We start from the raw sequence: 12,627 nt of genomic DNA on the forward strand, positions 1-12,627 counted from the left end.
ACAACAAGAAAATTTGTTCAACCATGTTCATAGCAGCCTTATTCATAATAGCCACATCATGGAAACAGCCTAAGTGTCCCTCAGTAGAAGAATGAATAAAGAAACTGTGGTACACATACACTATGGAATACTATTCAGCTATTAAAAACAAGGAATTCCCGAAATGGATTGAGCTAGAAATGATCATAATAAGTGAGTTAAGCCAGAAGCAGAAAGACTCAAATGGTATATACTCACTTATATCTGCATACTAGCCCAAGGGGCATGTCTCATGGAAGCCTTCACTTACCAGGAAACTGGGACAAGGGAGGACATCCCATTGAGACTCTGGATGAGAGAAGCATGGGAGAATAGCAAAGTAGAAGGATCCAGAGGGTTCTAGAAACCTAAAAGTAGAACATTATGATAGGCAGATTTTGGCCCAGGAGTCCCGCTCAAACTAAGTCACCAGCCAAGGAAAATACAGGTGGTTAAGTTTAAATCCCTACCTAGATCTAGCCAATGGACAGAACATTCTCCACAGTTGAGTGGAGAGTGGGGTATGACTTTCTCACATACTCTGGTGCCTCACCTTTGACCATGTCCCCTGGAGGGGGAGACCTGGTGACACTCAGAGGAAGGACAGCAGGTTACCAAGAAGAGACTTGATACCCTATGAGCATCTACAGGGGGAGGTAATCCCCCTCAGGAACAGTCAGAGGGGAGGGGAGTAAGGGGAAAAGAGGAGTGAGGGAAGAATGGGAGGATATAAGGGATGGGATAACCATTGAGATGTAACAAGAATAAATTAATTAAAAAATTAAAAAAAAAAGAAATACCAAAAAAAAAAAATGTAACCATCTAATCTCTCTTTCTATCAACTCTAAATTTTACTTGCTGGAAGTTTTGCATTGAATTTATTACTAAACTTAGTTTTATACGTATTGACTATAGAATTTAAAATACAATAATTAAGTTAAGATAATTTAATTGAAACAGTATTGTACAAGTTTATGAGGCATAACTTGACGTTTTAGTACTCAAAATGTATGTGTTGTTAAAACAGGGACAATAGGCATATTCACTATGTCAACCATTTATCATTTCTTTAAGATAGATTATTCAAAATATGTTAATTTGATATATTGACAACATCCATTCGATGTGTAAAAGATACACACAACTTCAGTCCTCTATCTTACTGTGTTTTTAAAAATATAGACTGGCAGATATTTCCAGACCACTTTTAACCCTTCGTGTCTCTAGATTCTGATCCCTACAATTTTACTTCCTCATTGTATGACATTTTTTTAAAAAAATTAGAGTCCTCTTATTAACAACAGTTTACTACAGGTACCTTTGTAGGCTTTGATATTTCAATTAATGTAATATCTTTGAAGTTTACCATTGTTGCCCAATAACTTCAATGGAGTTCTCATTTTTTAGAGGTTTAGTATTCTCTATCGTACATACACAAAGAATAAATGTATTTTAATATTCAACATCAATAAATTTAAAAATAACTATGTAATGATTATATTATTTCTAAGACTTTTTTGCATTTACTAACTTGATATTCTGATACAGAAATCTCTCTTACATCACCTTTAAAGGAAAGAAAAGTTTTTTTTGAATTATATTCTGTCTTATGCAAACAAATATTTTGTTTAAATTTTTTCATTTACTCTCCATTATAATGTTTGTAAATAAAGAACCCTAAAGTGTAAAACTATATATAACTTTCTGGACCATTACCAATGCCTTATCTGTGTCATCTTTCTGCTTGTGTGTGGTTTACAGGTTGACAGCAACCAGCCATTCACTGACACCTCAAAGTGATTTGGATTCCAGTAGCTCTGAAGAATTCTATCAAGCTGTTCACCATGCTGAGCAATCATTTAGAAAAATGGAGAATTATTTAAAGCAACAACAACTCTGTGATGTCATCCTGATTGTTGGGAATCGAAAGATACCTGCACATAGGTAAGAAAGTGTCAATTATGGAATTGTGCATCCATATTAATAACAATAGTAGACTGGTTTTCAAATGGAAATTTGCTACTATAATAGAAAAAAACCACAAAAAACAAAGCTAGAATTTCTGAGAGAACTTGGGTTGTCCTTGCACTGTTACCATATACTCGGGTGAAGCTTACAGTATCATTTTAATTATTTAACTAGTAATAGTTAATGAAAATATAAAGCCTTAAAAATAATTATTTTTACAATTTATTTTATTACTGTGTATGTTATATGCCTTAGTGAGTTAACTCTGAGTTACCAATAATTAAATGATGTCACATTGAGAGAATAAGTTCAAGCACTTCCACTTTGGTAATATAACCAAGAACCAATCCATATTCCAATGTTCTACTTTATACTTACAGTGTCTTTCATTCCTTATCTCTTACATTAGTATGAATCTGGACCTGACTGACAAGATTGTCTTGTGACTCTTTCTGTCCCTATGTCTATCTGCCCTGTGTGTGTCTACTAAGTTACTGTGTATCACTCCTCACAAAGGTTTTCACTCTTTTTTTCTTTTATTTATTTTTAATTAATTTATTCATATTACATCTCAATGGTTATTCCATCCCTGTATCCTCCCATTCTTCCCTCCCGCCCATTTTCCCCTTACTCCATTCCCCTATGTCTGTGACTGATGGGGACTTCCTCTCCCTGTATATGCTCATAGAGTATCAAGTCTCTTCTTGGTAACCTACTATCCTTCCTCTAAGTGCCACCAGGCCTACCCTTCCAGGGGACATGGTCAAATATGGGGCACCAGAGTTCAGATGAAAGTCAGACCCCACTCTCCACTCAACTGTGGAGAATGTCCTGTCCATTGGCTAGATCTGGGTAGGGGTTTGAAGTTTACTTGGATGTATTGTCTTTGGCTGGTGCCATAGTTTGAGTGGGACCCCTGGGCCCAAATTTGCCTATCATAATGTTCTTCCTGTAGGTTTCTAGGACCCTCTGGATTCCTCTACTTTGCAGTTTTCACTCTTTTTATATTGACCAGCATAGAAAATACCACATAGGGAAGGAATGGGCTGTCTTATTAAGTCACTGGCTCAAACTGACCCAACTGACTCAGATAACAAGTATCATTGTTTATCAACTGGTATTCATAAATGCTGTATCAATTTTAGGGTGGATTTTACAAAGTTGCTTTCAACATCTGTATTTGCTGTGTTCAGCAAATGATACACATACATTATCTGGGTTATAGTCATGGAAGAGAACATAAAGTAGAATTACAACTATGCATTAGCTAATGTTGAAAAAGCTGACTACATAGAAATCCAAGACAAGTAATGTTGGTCATTCCATTGTGTTCTTAAAGGCACATTAAACAAACAGTTTGAATGCACAGGGAGATATCTGTTTTAAGTCTTAAGTTACTTCCACATATATAATTTACTGTGCATGTGGGGCCCTGCAAAAGTTCTAATATCTTAAAATTTACTAGCTAGGATATTGCATCATTACAAATAAGACTGGGCAATATGAAGATTAATATTTGAAATTATATATTATATTCTATCAATGGTTTACAAAATTGTAGTTATGCTAGAGAAAAATAGTGGACTTAAGTTATGAAATTTAATTGATATTTTACATTTTCATTTATGAGACAACAGTTTACGGCACAAGTTAATCCTACAGTCAAGCATATCTAAAAGAGCATATTATCATTAATATTTGCAAAGTTAACACTAATAATTTGACTTCTTTGAACTAAAAATGCAATGACATAACTCAATATTTTTGCAGTAAGTTTACATTTAAAAATACAGTGCATTTATGATGACGATGTGATAGTTAAGTTTTCTAAATATTTTCATTTTATATGATAAAATTATTTTTATTTAAATGGGAAACTTATTCTATAGCTGAATTCAATTACCAAGACATCTGGAATATATACATTTGCAGATTCAATCAATCAAATACCAAGTATTCCAAAATTGCCATAAATGGATATTACACTAAAGTAATTTTATGTTACCACATTCTATCATTTTAGGCAACCTAAAGTATAAAGAAAGTATACTTAAGATGCACATGTATTATAAACAAGATGTATTATAAACAAATAACACACAATTGGATGTCGTTATCATTGGGAAACTCACCACAATTCCATGCAGATTGCAAGAAGAAAGAGGAATTTTAATTTTAGATTTCCTTGATAATATAGAGTTATTGAAGATGATAATTTGTTCGAGTTTTAAAATCTCTTCATTGTATATTTAAAATTAATATGTATTATATGTATGATACATATGTAGGTCATATATACATATCACACAAAAATACATTCATATATACTTCATATATATCCACATATAAATACACCCATGGTATGGACTATGAGAATATATCTAGAAAATCTATCACTATTTCTACTGTGACAACAATACAAACTGTTCATCTGGCCCAAAGACGAATGCCTGGACATGCATGCAAAAGATCATTTAACATATATGAAATAATCTAGGGAAAATGAAATCCAACCGTCCTGCTACCATGACAACTCTAGTAATTTACTATGTGCAAATACTTTACAAATATTACTACATAACTGAATGTCATTTACAGAAGACTAATTAACAAACACTTGTCATTACTGATGGAAATATCATATAATATGTGTGACAAATGCAAATTATCTTTTACCTACCCCTAAATAAAATCTATTTAAAATGTAATTATATTCTTCAGACTTAAGTGTATTTTTATTTAATAAGACAGGCAGTCCAGATGAGACTTGATAGGCTAAGGTCAGACGTTAGGGGAGGAGGGCTTCCCTTTCTGAGGACTAGGAGAGGGAGGAAGAATGGGACCAGGAGCTAACAGTGGGAGCGACTACAGGTGGCAGGAAAAGTGAACAAACTTTTTAAAAAGACTAAATTCACTATTTTGATGGACAATTCATTAAATGATTTTGCATATATTTGTTTAAAACACATGACATCTCAAATAATATATTAACATATAAAAGTAATACTACAGAAGGTAGTACTTAGGAAATAGATTTTCAGAGAAACTCTGGAAGGATTGCTCTAATTCCTGTGTCTGATGTGTGTGCGCAGTCCACAGCAACTGAAACGTATGTTCAAGCCCAAGGAAACAATGACTTTTTATACTTCATGAAAGTTTCTACCAACCGAGGACAATACATGCAGTAAACATTGAACCCCTACCCGGAACTAGCCAAGGGACATGTCACTCTCTACAGATGAGTGAAGAGTGGGGGCTGACTTTCACATGAACTCTGTTCCCCATATATGACCACGTCGCCTTGATGGGGAGGCCCAGTGGCACTCAGAGAAAGGATAGCAGGTTACCAAGAAGAGACTTTATACCTTATGATCATATGCAGGGGGAGGAGGTCCCCCTCAGTCACAGTCATAGGGCAGAGGATAGGGTGAAAGTGGGAGGGAGTAAGGAATGGAGGAGAGAGAGGATGGGACAACAATTAAGATGTAATATGAATGGATAACTAAAGAGATAAATAAATTTTAAAAGAAAAGAAAGTTTCTAACTTGATGGTCACAATTACTAAACCATATCTAAAATGTCATGATTTGCATTTATATAATTTAATACTAGTCTTATTTTCTTTAAATGGAAAACTATAAAGAGCTAATCATATTTTGGAAAGATAATTAAACAGACTGAGCAAGTAGTATTTATAGCTTATGTCTATATTCACACACACTGACACAGACACATCTACATAAATAAACAAATGAATGAATAAATAGTCTAAATTTGTAAGAGAGCAAGTTGAGTGTGCATGGGTGGATTTGAGGGACTAATGAAAGGAGGAAATGATATGATTATATTTTAATATAAAATTGTTTTGTATGTTAATTTCATTCATGGTTTAGTATTATTGAAAATCAAGATAATTATGCATTTTCATAAATACTTCGGGGAAGTCAATTATAACAAGTGAAGTAATATGATCTTATAGATATTGTTTATTAGAAGCAGTATGGTTGAGCATAAAGAGTATTCACAGAGAATAGGGTCCAAAGAGAAAAATGAAATGTTGATTGTATAAAATTATAATGTTTTACTGGTGCAAGAAAATCTAATTCTATGGTCTGAAAATGTGATTTTCTAGATATATCTTATGTTTTCATTAAAACTTGATCCAAACATTAAAGTGAAAATATGTTTGTCTAAGAGATCCTAAATAACAATAAGAACATTTGGATTTGAAATACTATGTATAATTAAAAGATAATGCCAGTTTTTGAGGGAAAGTATGATACCAATAAATCAAACAACATTAAAAACTATTCAAATTACAAGAAACTATCTAAGTTTATGGTGTTGGTTCTATTTGTCAAGATTGAGTGTTTCTAGAAGGAAAAGTTATCTTTTGTTTTCTAAATTTGTAAAACTATTATGGAGTAAAAACTTAGCAGCATGATAGGTTTTTAATTGCACCTGATATACAGTCAATAATTGGTAAAAGTAGAAAACTAACTTGAAAATCTGTGCATGTATGTCATCCATTCTCAAAACACTCTAGAATATCATCAATAAGAATGCTATCTTTGAAACATAGTCTAGTATTAATCAACCAAAACACAAAAGATAAGCACAGAGGAAAATATGAAATGACCTGTGAAGTTAGAACAATACCCCCAAAATGGAAATGAAGTCTGTATGAACACAATGAATTGAGGGAAGATGTATTACATAGAACGGCTTGGTAAATTTTGTTCATCATTAATTCAACTAGAGCATAGTATGCAGGTATACAAATTTATGTATAAAGTGTTCTTAGAGGAATTGAAAGTTTTCAAGGGAAGGGGAAGAAGGGAATCAAAGATATAACCTTGTTTCCTTTAGTCACTCAGGGAGATGCAGGATTTGTTTAATGCAGACAGACACGGTGTGTTTCACAGAGGCACTATTTTAGACACTGGTGTATTTGTGGTGGACATTGCTTCCATTACCTGTCTAGAGGTGGGAGCCTGTAGGTTCACAAATGAAGAACTCAGAGCACAGGGCCTTCAAATACAAGGGGTTCAGAAGTATTTTCTCAGGCTATGACATTATTTGGAAGAAGTGTCATGTTCCACCGGGTTATGTTAATACTGATCTAGGATGTCTGGAATTTATAAGGAGGATTTAGAACTCCTAGTCAAAACTAAAACAAAGGTTTATATTGTACTTAACATAGGAAAAGAAGAAGAAAGAAACATAATAAAGATCATTCAGACCATTTGAAAGATATATAATGACATGGGAATAATTGGAAATAAGAAAGAGTAAATACAAGAAAACTGCAAGCATAACTCTGAATGAAGTTTAAGCACAGATAAAATCTGGTGGAACATTTGGCCAACTGTTTTTTTTTTTACAGGCACTTCAGTAGCACAGCAAAATTTATAGTGATCATATGAATAATTAAAGCAGTACTAAAGTGAATATTAAAGCAAAGCATAGAACTCCACATTAGTCTACATCAAGGGAAGGGTCAAGGAGTAGAAGAAAGAAAAGTCACTGAATAAGAGGTAACTCTGATATAAAGAGAGTCTCCACTTACTAACTAAAAGAAAAAATGATTTTCAAAAAGGGAGGTCGACAGTGTCAAATACCATAGTAAGTCGAAGCAGAACATAGAAATCTTTAATGCATTTATAAGGAGCTATATTTTAGTGACCCCAGTAAGAGATTTTCCTAAGTCGATACATGCAGTCACTGATGCTACTTTTGCTGCAGCATTCCCTGCATTAACTCAAGCTAACTATGTGCATATAAACATGTTAATTTTTGCTAAACTTTGAATCCTAGCTTCTAATTCAAATCTCTTGTGTCACTAAATCTAAATGCAGGATTAATCTTTCTACAGTTCTATTACTGATATGGCAGCATTTTCTTAGAATTGACTGAGATTTTATTTGGTGATTTAAACTTCCACAATGTAGGTCATAAAATATTTTGCTCTTTAAAATGTAGCCTGTCTGCAATACTAATATTGTGTGTAAGTACAATCTGATGTGGCTTATGTTAAAATACTTGTTTTGTTTTGTTTTTGTTTTTTTTCTCCTTTATTAATTTATTCTTGTTACATCTCAATGGTTATCCCATCCCTTGTATCCTCCCATTCTTCACTCCTCCCATTTTCCCCTTATTTCCCTCCCCTATGACTGTTCCTGAGGGGGATTACCTCCCCCTGTATATGTTCATAGGGTATCAAGTCTCTTCTTGGTAACCTGCTGTCCTTCCTCTGACTTATTCCTAGAGATATGCATAGCCTGATGTTTATGGAGACATAATATTTAAAACTTTGACAAAACTGATCTCTTAACACTCACTTATCTAATTGACTTGCAGTAAATAGTTAGATATTTGAATAATTTTTAAATGAAATGAATAATTATTATTATTGATATTATATGTAAATATGTTTTGTGTACATGTATACCTGTGTACATCATATATACCTTGTATCTTCTGAAGTCAAAAAAGCCCATCATACTCCATAAAATCAATTTATATGCTGCTGTGAGTAGCCATGTGGGTTTTATGAATCAAATATATTTCCTTTGAAAGAGCAGCCAGTGTTAATGGCTAAGCCATCTCACCTATTGCTAATATTTGTTGCTATTATTTGTTAGTATTTTATAACTAGGTCAATCTGGTGATTGCCTTGGTTCAGCATCCCAAAAGATGGAGAAAGTAGGTATGAACAACTTGGCCTGGCTTTAGGTTTTCTGTATTTTAACCATTCTGTCAAGCTTTGAAGATATAAACATTTACATAAGTTTCTATGCCCAACTAAATTCACAAAAATGTGATAAGTTTAACTTTCTCTAATATGATAGTAGCCTAAACATTAAAGAAACATCTACATTTTGAAATTCTACAGAGTATATTCGAGTGAGTAATTACACATTTAACATTGATTTTAATAAAAATAGTAATCTTTCTGGGTTTAATGACATGCATCATTGATATTGAATAGAATTTAAAGAACATGGCAGGTGCAATTACACAATAAACAACTCAGAAAAAGTCCTTATTAGAAAAATTTTTTTCTCATAATTTTCTAAGAGTGGAAGGAAAAATACTAAAGAGTTGCTTATAAACATGAACACCAAATTTAGTTCCATTGACAACTCAGGTCACCTTTGGGTGTTTCCTTTAATTTTGCATCCTAAAGTTTTAACTCTGCTTTTCCTTGTCCAATTCATTTTTTTTCTTTCCTTTAGATAAGGTCCCCAATTTCTTTCTTTCTCTTTCTTTCTTTCTTTCTTTCTTTCTTTCTTTCTTTCTTTCTTTCTTTCTATCTACTTACCTATTCTTAAAAGATATATTTGTATGTTGAGGAATGAGAATTTGTTTTGCTATCCTTTATTTCTGGCCAATATTATGGCTTTTTTTATGTCTTTTAAAATTTTTGTCTTAATTGTTACTATTGTTGTGACTAAACCTCATTACTACACCAAATTAGAAAGTAAATAGTTTTCTTCGCTGACCATATCATAGCACCAACCACCACCACCACCACCATCATCTTCATAATCATTATAATCAAAAGAAGTCAGGACAGGAACCCGAAAAAGCAGAAACTCAGAGGCAAGAATTGATGTAGAAGCCATGATGGAGTGCTGCCTACTGGTTTACTCCTAACTAAAATATTTTTGTTATGTTGGTAAATAAAAACAGCAAAGAATATATTTTAAGGAACTGGAAATATGTTTTCTAAGTGATAGAAAAAAGCAAGATTCTGTGCATGAAACAAATGAAAAAGTAAACTATGAGACATTATAATTTTTTTTCAGTTTAAGCACAAGTTTATTTAGCAAGCAAAGATAAGTAGAAGGATCCAGAGGGTCCTAGAAACCTACAAGAAGAACATTATGATAGTCAGATTTGGGCCGAGGGGTCCCGCTCAAAGTATGGCACCAGCCAAGGACAATACAGGCTGTAAACTTCAAGCCCCTACCCAGATCTAGCCAATAGACAGAACGTTCTTCATAGTTGAGTGGAGAGTGGGGTCTGACTTTCTCATGTACTCTGGTGCCTCATATTTGACCATGTCCCCTGGATGGGGAGACCTGGTGGCACTCAGAAGAGGGATAGCAGGTTACCAAGGAGAGACTTGATACCCTATGAGCATATACAGGGGGAGGTAATCCCACTCAGGAACAGTCATAGGAGAGGGGAGTAAGGGGAAAATGGGCGGGAGGGAAGAATGGGAGGATACAAGGGGTGGGATAACCATTGAGATATAACAAGAATAAATCAATAAAAAATTTCAAAAAAAAAATGATAAGCAAAAGGAAGTATATTTAGGAAAGGTAGAGAGACTGAGTGATGAACCTGAAGGTCACATGACAGCTAATTGGGGTCTGTGTTACAGATATTTCTAATATTTTGATCAATTCTTTTGTGGTAGGTAGCACGCTATTAGGATAAGCTGACTTTTTTCCATGATAGGCCAGATCTTAAATTAGGAAACTTCTTCCCTTACTCCTCTTGAAGATTGGCAGAGAAGTGGATGGTGGAGTGACAGTCCAAATCACATTCTCACGATGATATAATGAAGCTGGGTACTTTTGATAATACAGTTCTTGGTAGTGGGTGTGTATGACAATTGAAGAGAGTGCCCGGCACCTTAGTTCTTGATACAATGAAAAGGATCTAACTGTAACTTCGAGAAAGTTTTACCACTAAAGGGCATTCTGATCATCAGTATACACAGTTATCAAAGCACAGCAGTATTTTCTCAGATTCTCTTATAGATATTTCCGTGCCTACTGATTCTCATTGTCTGCCTCAATGGATATTGGTCTATATAACAGTGTATGTAAGAAGAGCTGTAATCCTGGTTCTTTAGTGTCCTCCTTAAGCTGAGCATGTATGTAGGTACTGCTTGTGGGCCCAACAGCTGTTGTCACTTATGTTAGTGGAAAAACAAGGCTGGTTCATTGAGGCTTGGAGCCCTTTGTTATTACTAAAAGCTGACTTTGTTGATTGGCAGATCGCAGAGAAATTTGTCTCAGGCCCTAGACTTTAGAATATGACTTCTCAAAAGTATGCTTTGAGTAAAGACTCACCTTTCCTGATATTTAAGTTTTATTCCCTCCTTAAATGAAGATAGTATATTTTCTTTTGACTTCTTAAAATCTCCCAGAAGCCAACTCCAAGACAACAGTGTTTAGCAAGGAGAATCTGCAAGCCAACTCTGCTGCATACAAGCTATTCTTTGATTTGTAAAGATCTGCCTTGTGGTAAGGAAGGGTTTTGTGATGGCTAGTAGGAATTCAGATATAATCATCTAAAACTGATCTCAGACGCATGGGAAGAAATAAGAGAACCGCCTGTTTTTCCTTGGTGTAAATATGGAACTTTCTAGAAGAGATGGTATCTTCTAGCTGACATACACCTGAAACAATCTGGCAGCCTAGTGTATACTCCAACTATTAATTACGCAGCATTGTATAACATTCTACAAGACTCAAGGCTACACTTCCTACTATTTAAAAAGACTTATTTTATAATTTTGTTGCTATAAAGGCAAATATAATCCAAGCCTGAATACTAGCTCCCATTGAGAAATATGTTCTCTTCTTACTTTAAAAGGTTTTAATATTGGAACACCTTCATGAACTCTAAATGCCTAAAAGTTCATATTCTCTGGCTGTATCTTTGTTTGGGATTCAATATAGCACAAAATGTGCTCTCTGAGCCAAAGATGAAAACATTGAATCCTTCCTACACATAGACAGTGCATAGGTAGTTGTTTCTACGTCAGTGGAGACTGACTTATGTAGCCCTATCTACTTCCTTTAGTAACAATACAAAATGGATTTGGATTACTTTTAGAGTTTTGATAGTGGCTGAAGAAGCAGAACTGTCTTAGGCTAGATTGCAGATGGTATTATGACTAACATCATAAGCAGGGCGTTGATGTCCAAAATGTTATGAGGGAAAGAGTACTTTAGAAAAGGGACTCAGAGCATTTTATAAAAATGACGTTCTTAAAATTAACTGTTGTCTGGAATTACACTGATAAAAATTATATACACTTATATATAATGCACACATATGTATGATCATATACATAATATATATGCACATGTATCACAAATAATGTATATTAAAATAATAAATAAACATTACAGTTGTACATAATGACTATTCATGATTCCAGTAATTCTACAAAAGTACGAATCCTGATGATAATTTAAAGTGTAATCTTTAAAATTTTTTATTAAATATTTTTACATATGCATTTATGTTATTACACATACATACAATTAACTACCTACAGCAAGAAGGACAATGAGACAATCAGGAGTTCTATAAATAGTAAATTTGTAATTTTTTGGCTATTTGTATTGGCCACCCTAATTGTTTTTTATGTTATATGAGGTTTATTAAATGAGCATGGGCAAAGGAAAATGGAGAAGGGTACCCCAGAGAGACACAGAGTCAGAGACAGGAAGAGTAAGAAGAAGAGAGAAAGTAGACCCTAAATTTTTAAAATAGAAATTTTATTAGATACAGTGGAAAGTGAGTGGGATGAAAAATGAGAAAATTTATTAAAACAATTCTTTTTTAAAAATTTTTTCCTCCTTTATTAATTTATTCTTCTTACATCTCAAT

At 33.7% G+C, this 12,627-nt stretch overlaps 1 protein-coding gene across 1 annotated transcript in view; it reads left to right on the forward strand.

The window, feature by feature from the left end:
* KLHL1 (kelch like family member 1) overlaps positions 1-12,627 on the forward strand; it is a 323,361-nt gene that overhangs the window by 110,236 nt on the left and 200,498 nt on the right. Inside the window, exon 2 of the mRNA XM_084768289.1 lies at positions 1,780-1,962. Coding sequence (XP_084624415.1) covers positions 1,780-1,962 — 183 coding nt within the window. The remainder of the gene's footprint in view (positions 1-1,779; positions 1,963-12,627) is intronic.

Source organism: Acomys minous (assembly GCF_964271855.1).
Source record: "Acomys minous genome assembly, chromosome: 18".
Taxonomy (NCBI): Eukaryota; Metazoa; Chordata; class Mammalia; order Rodentia; family Muridae; genus Acomys; species Acomys minous.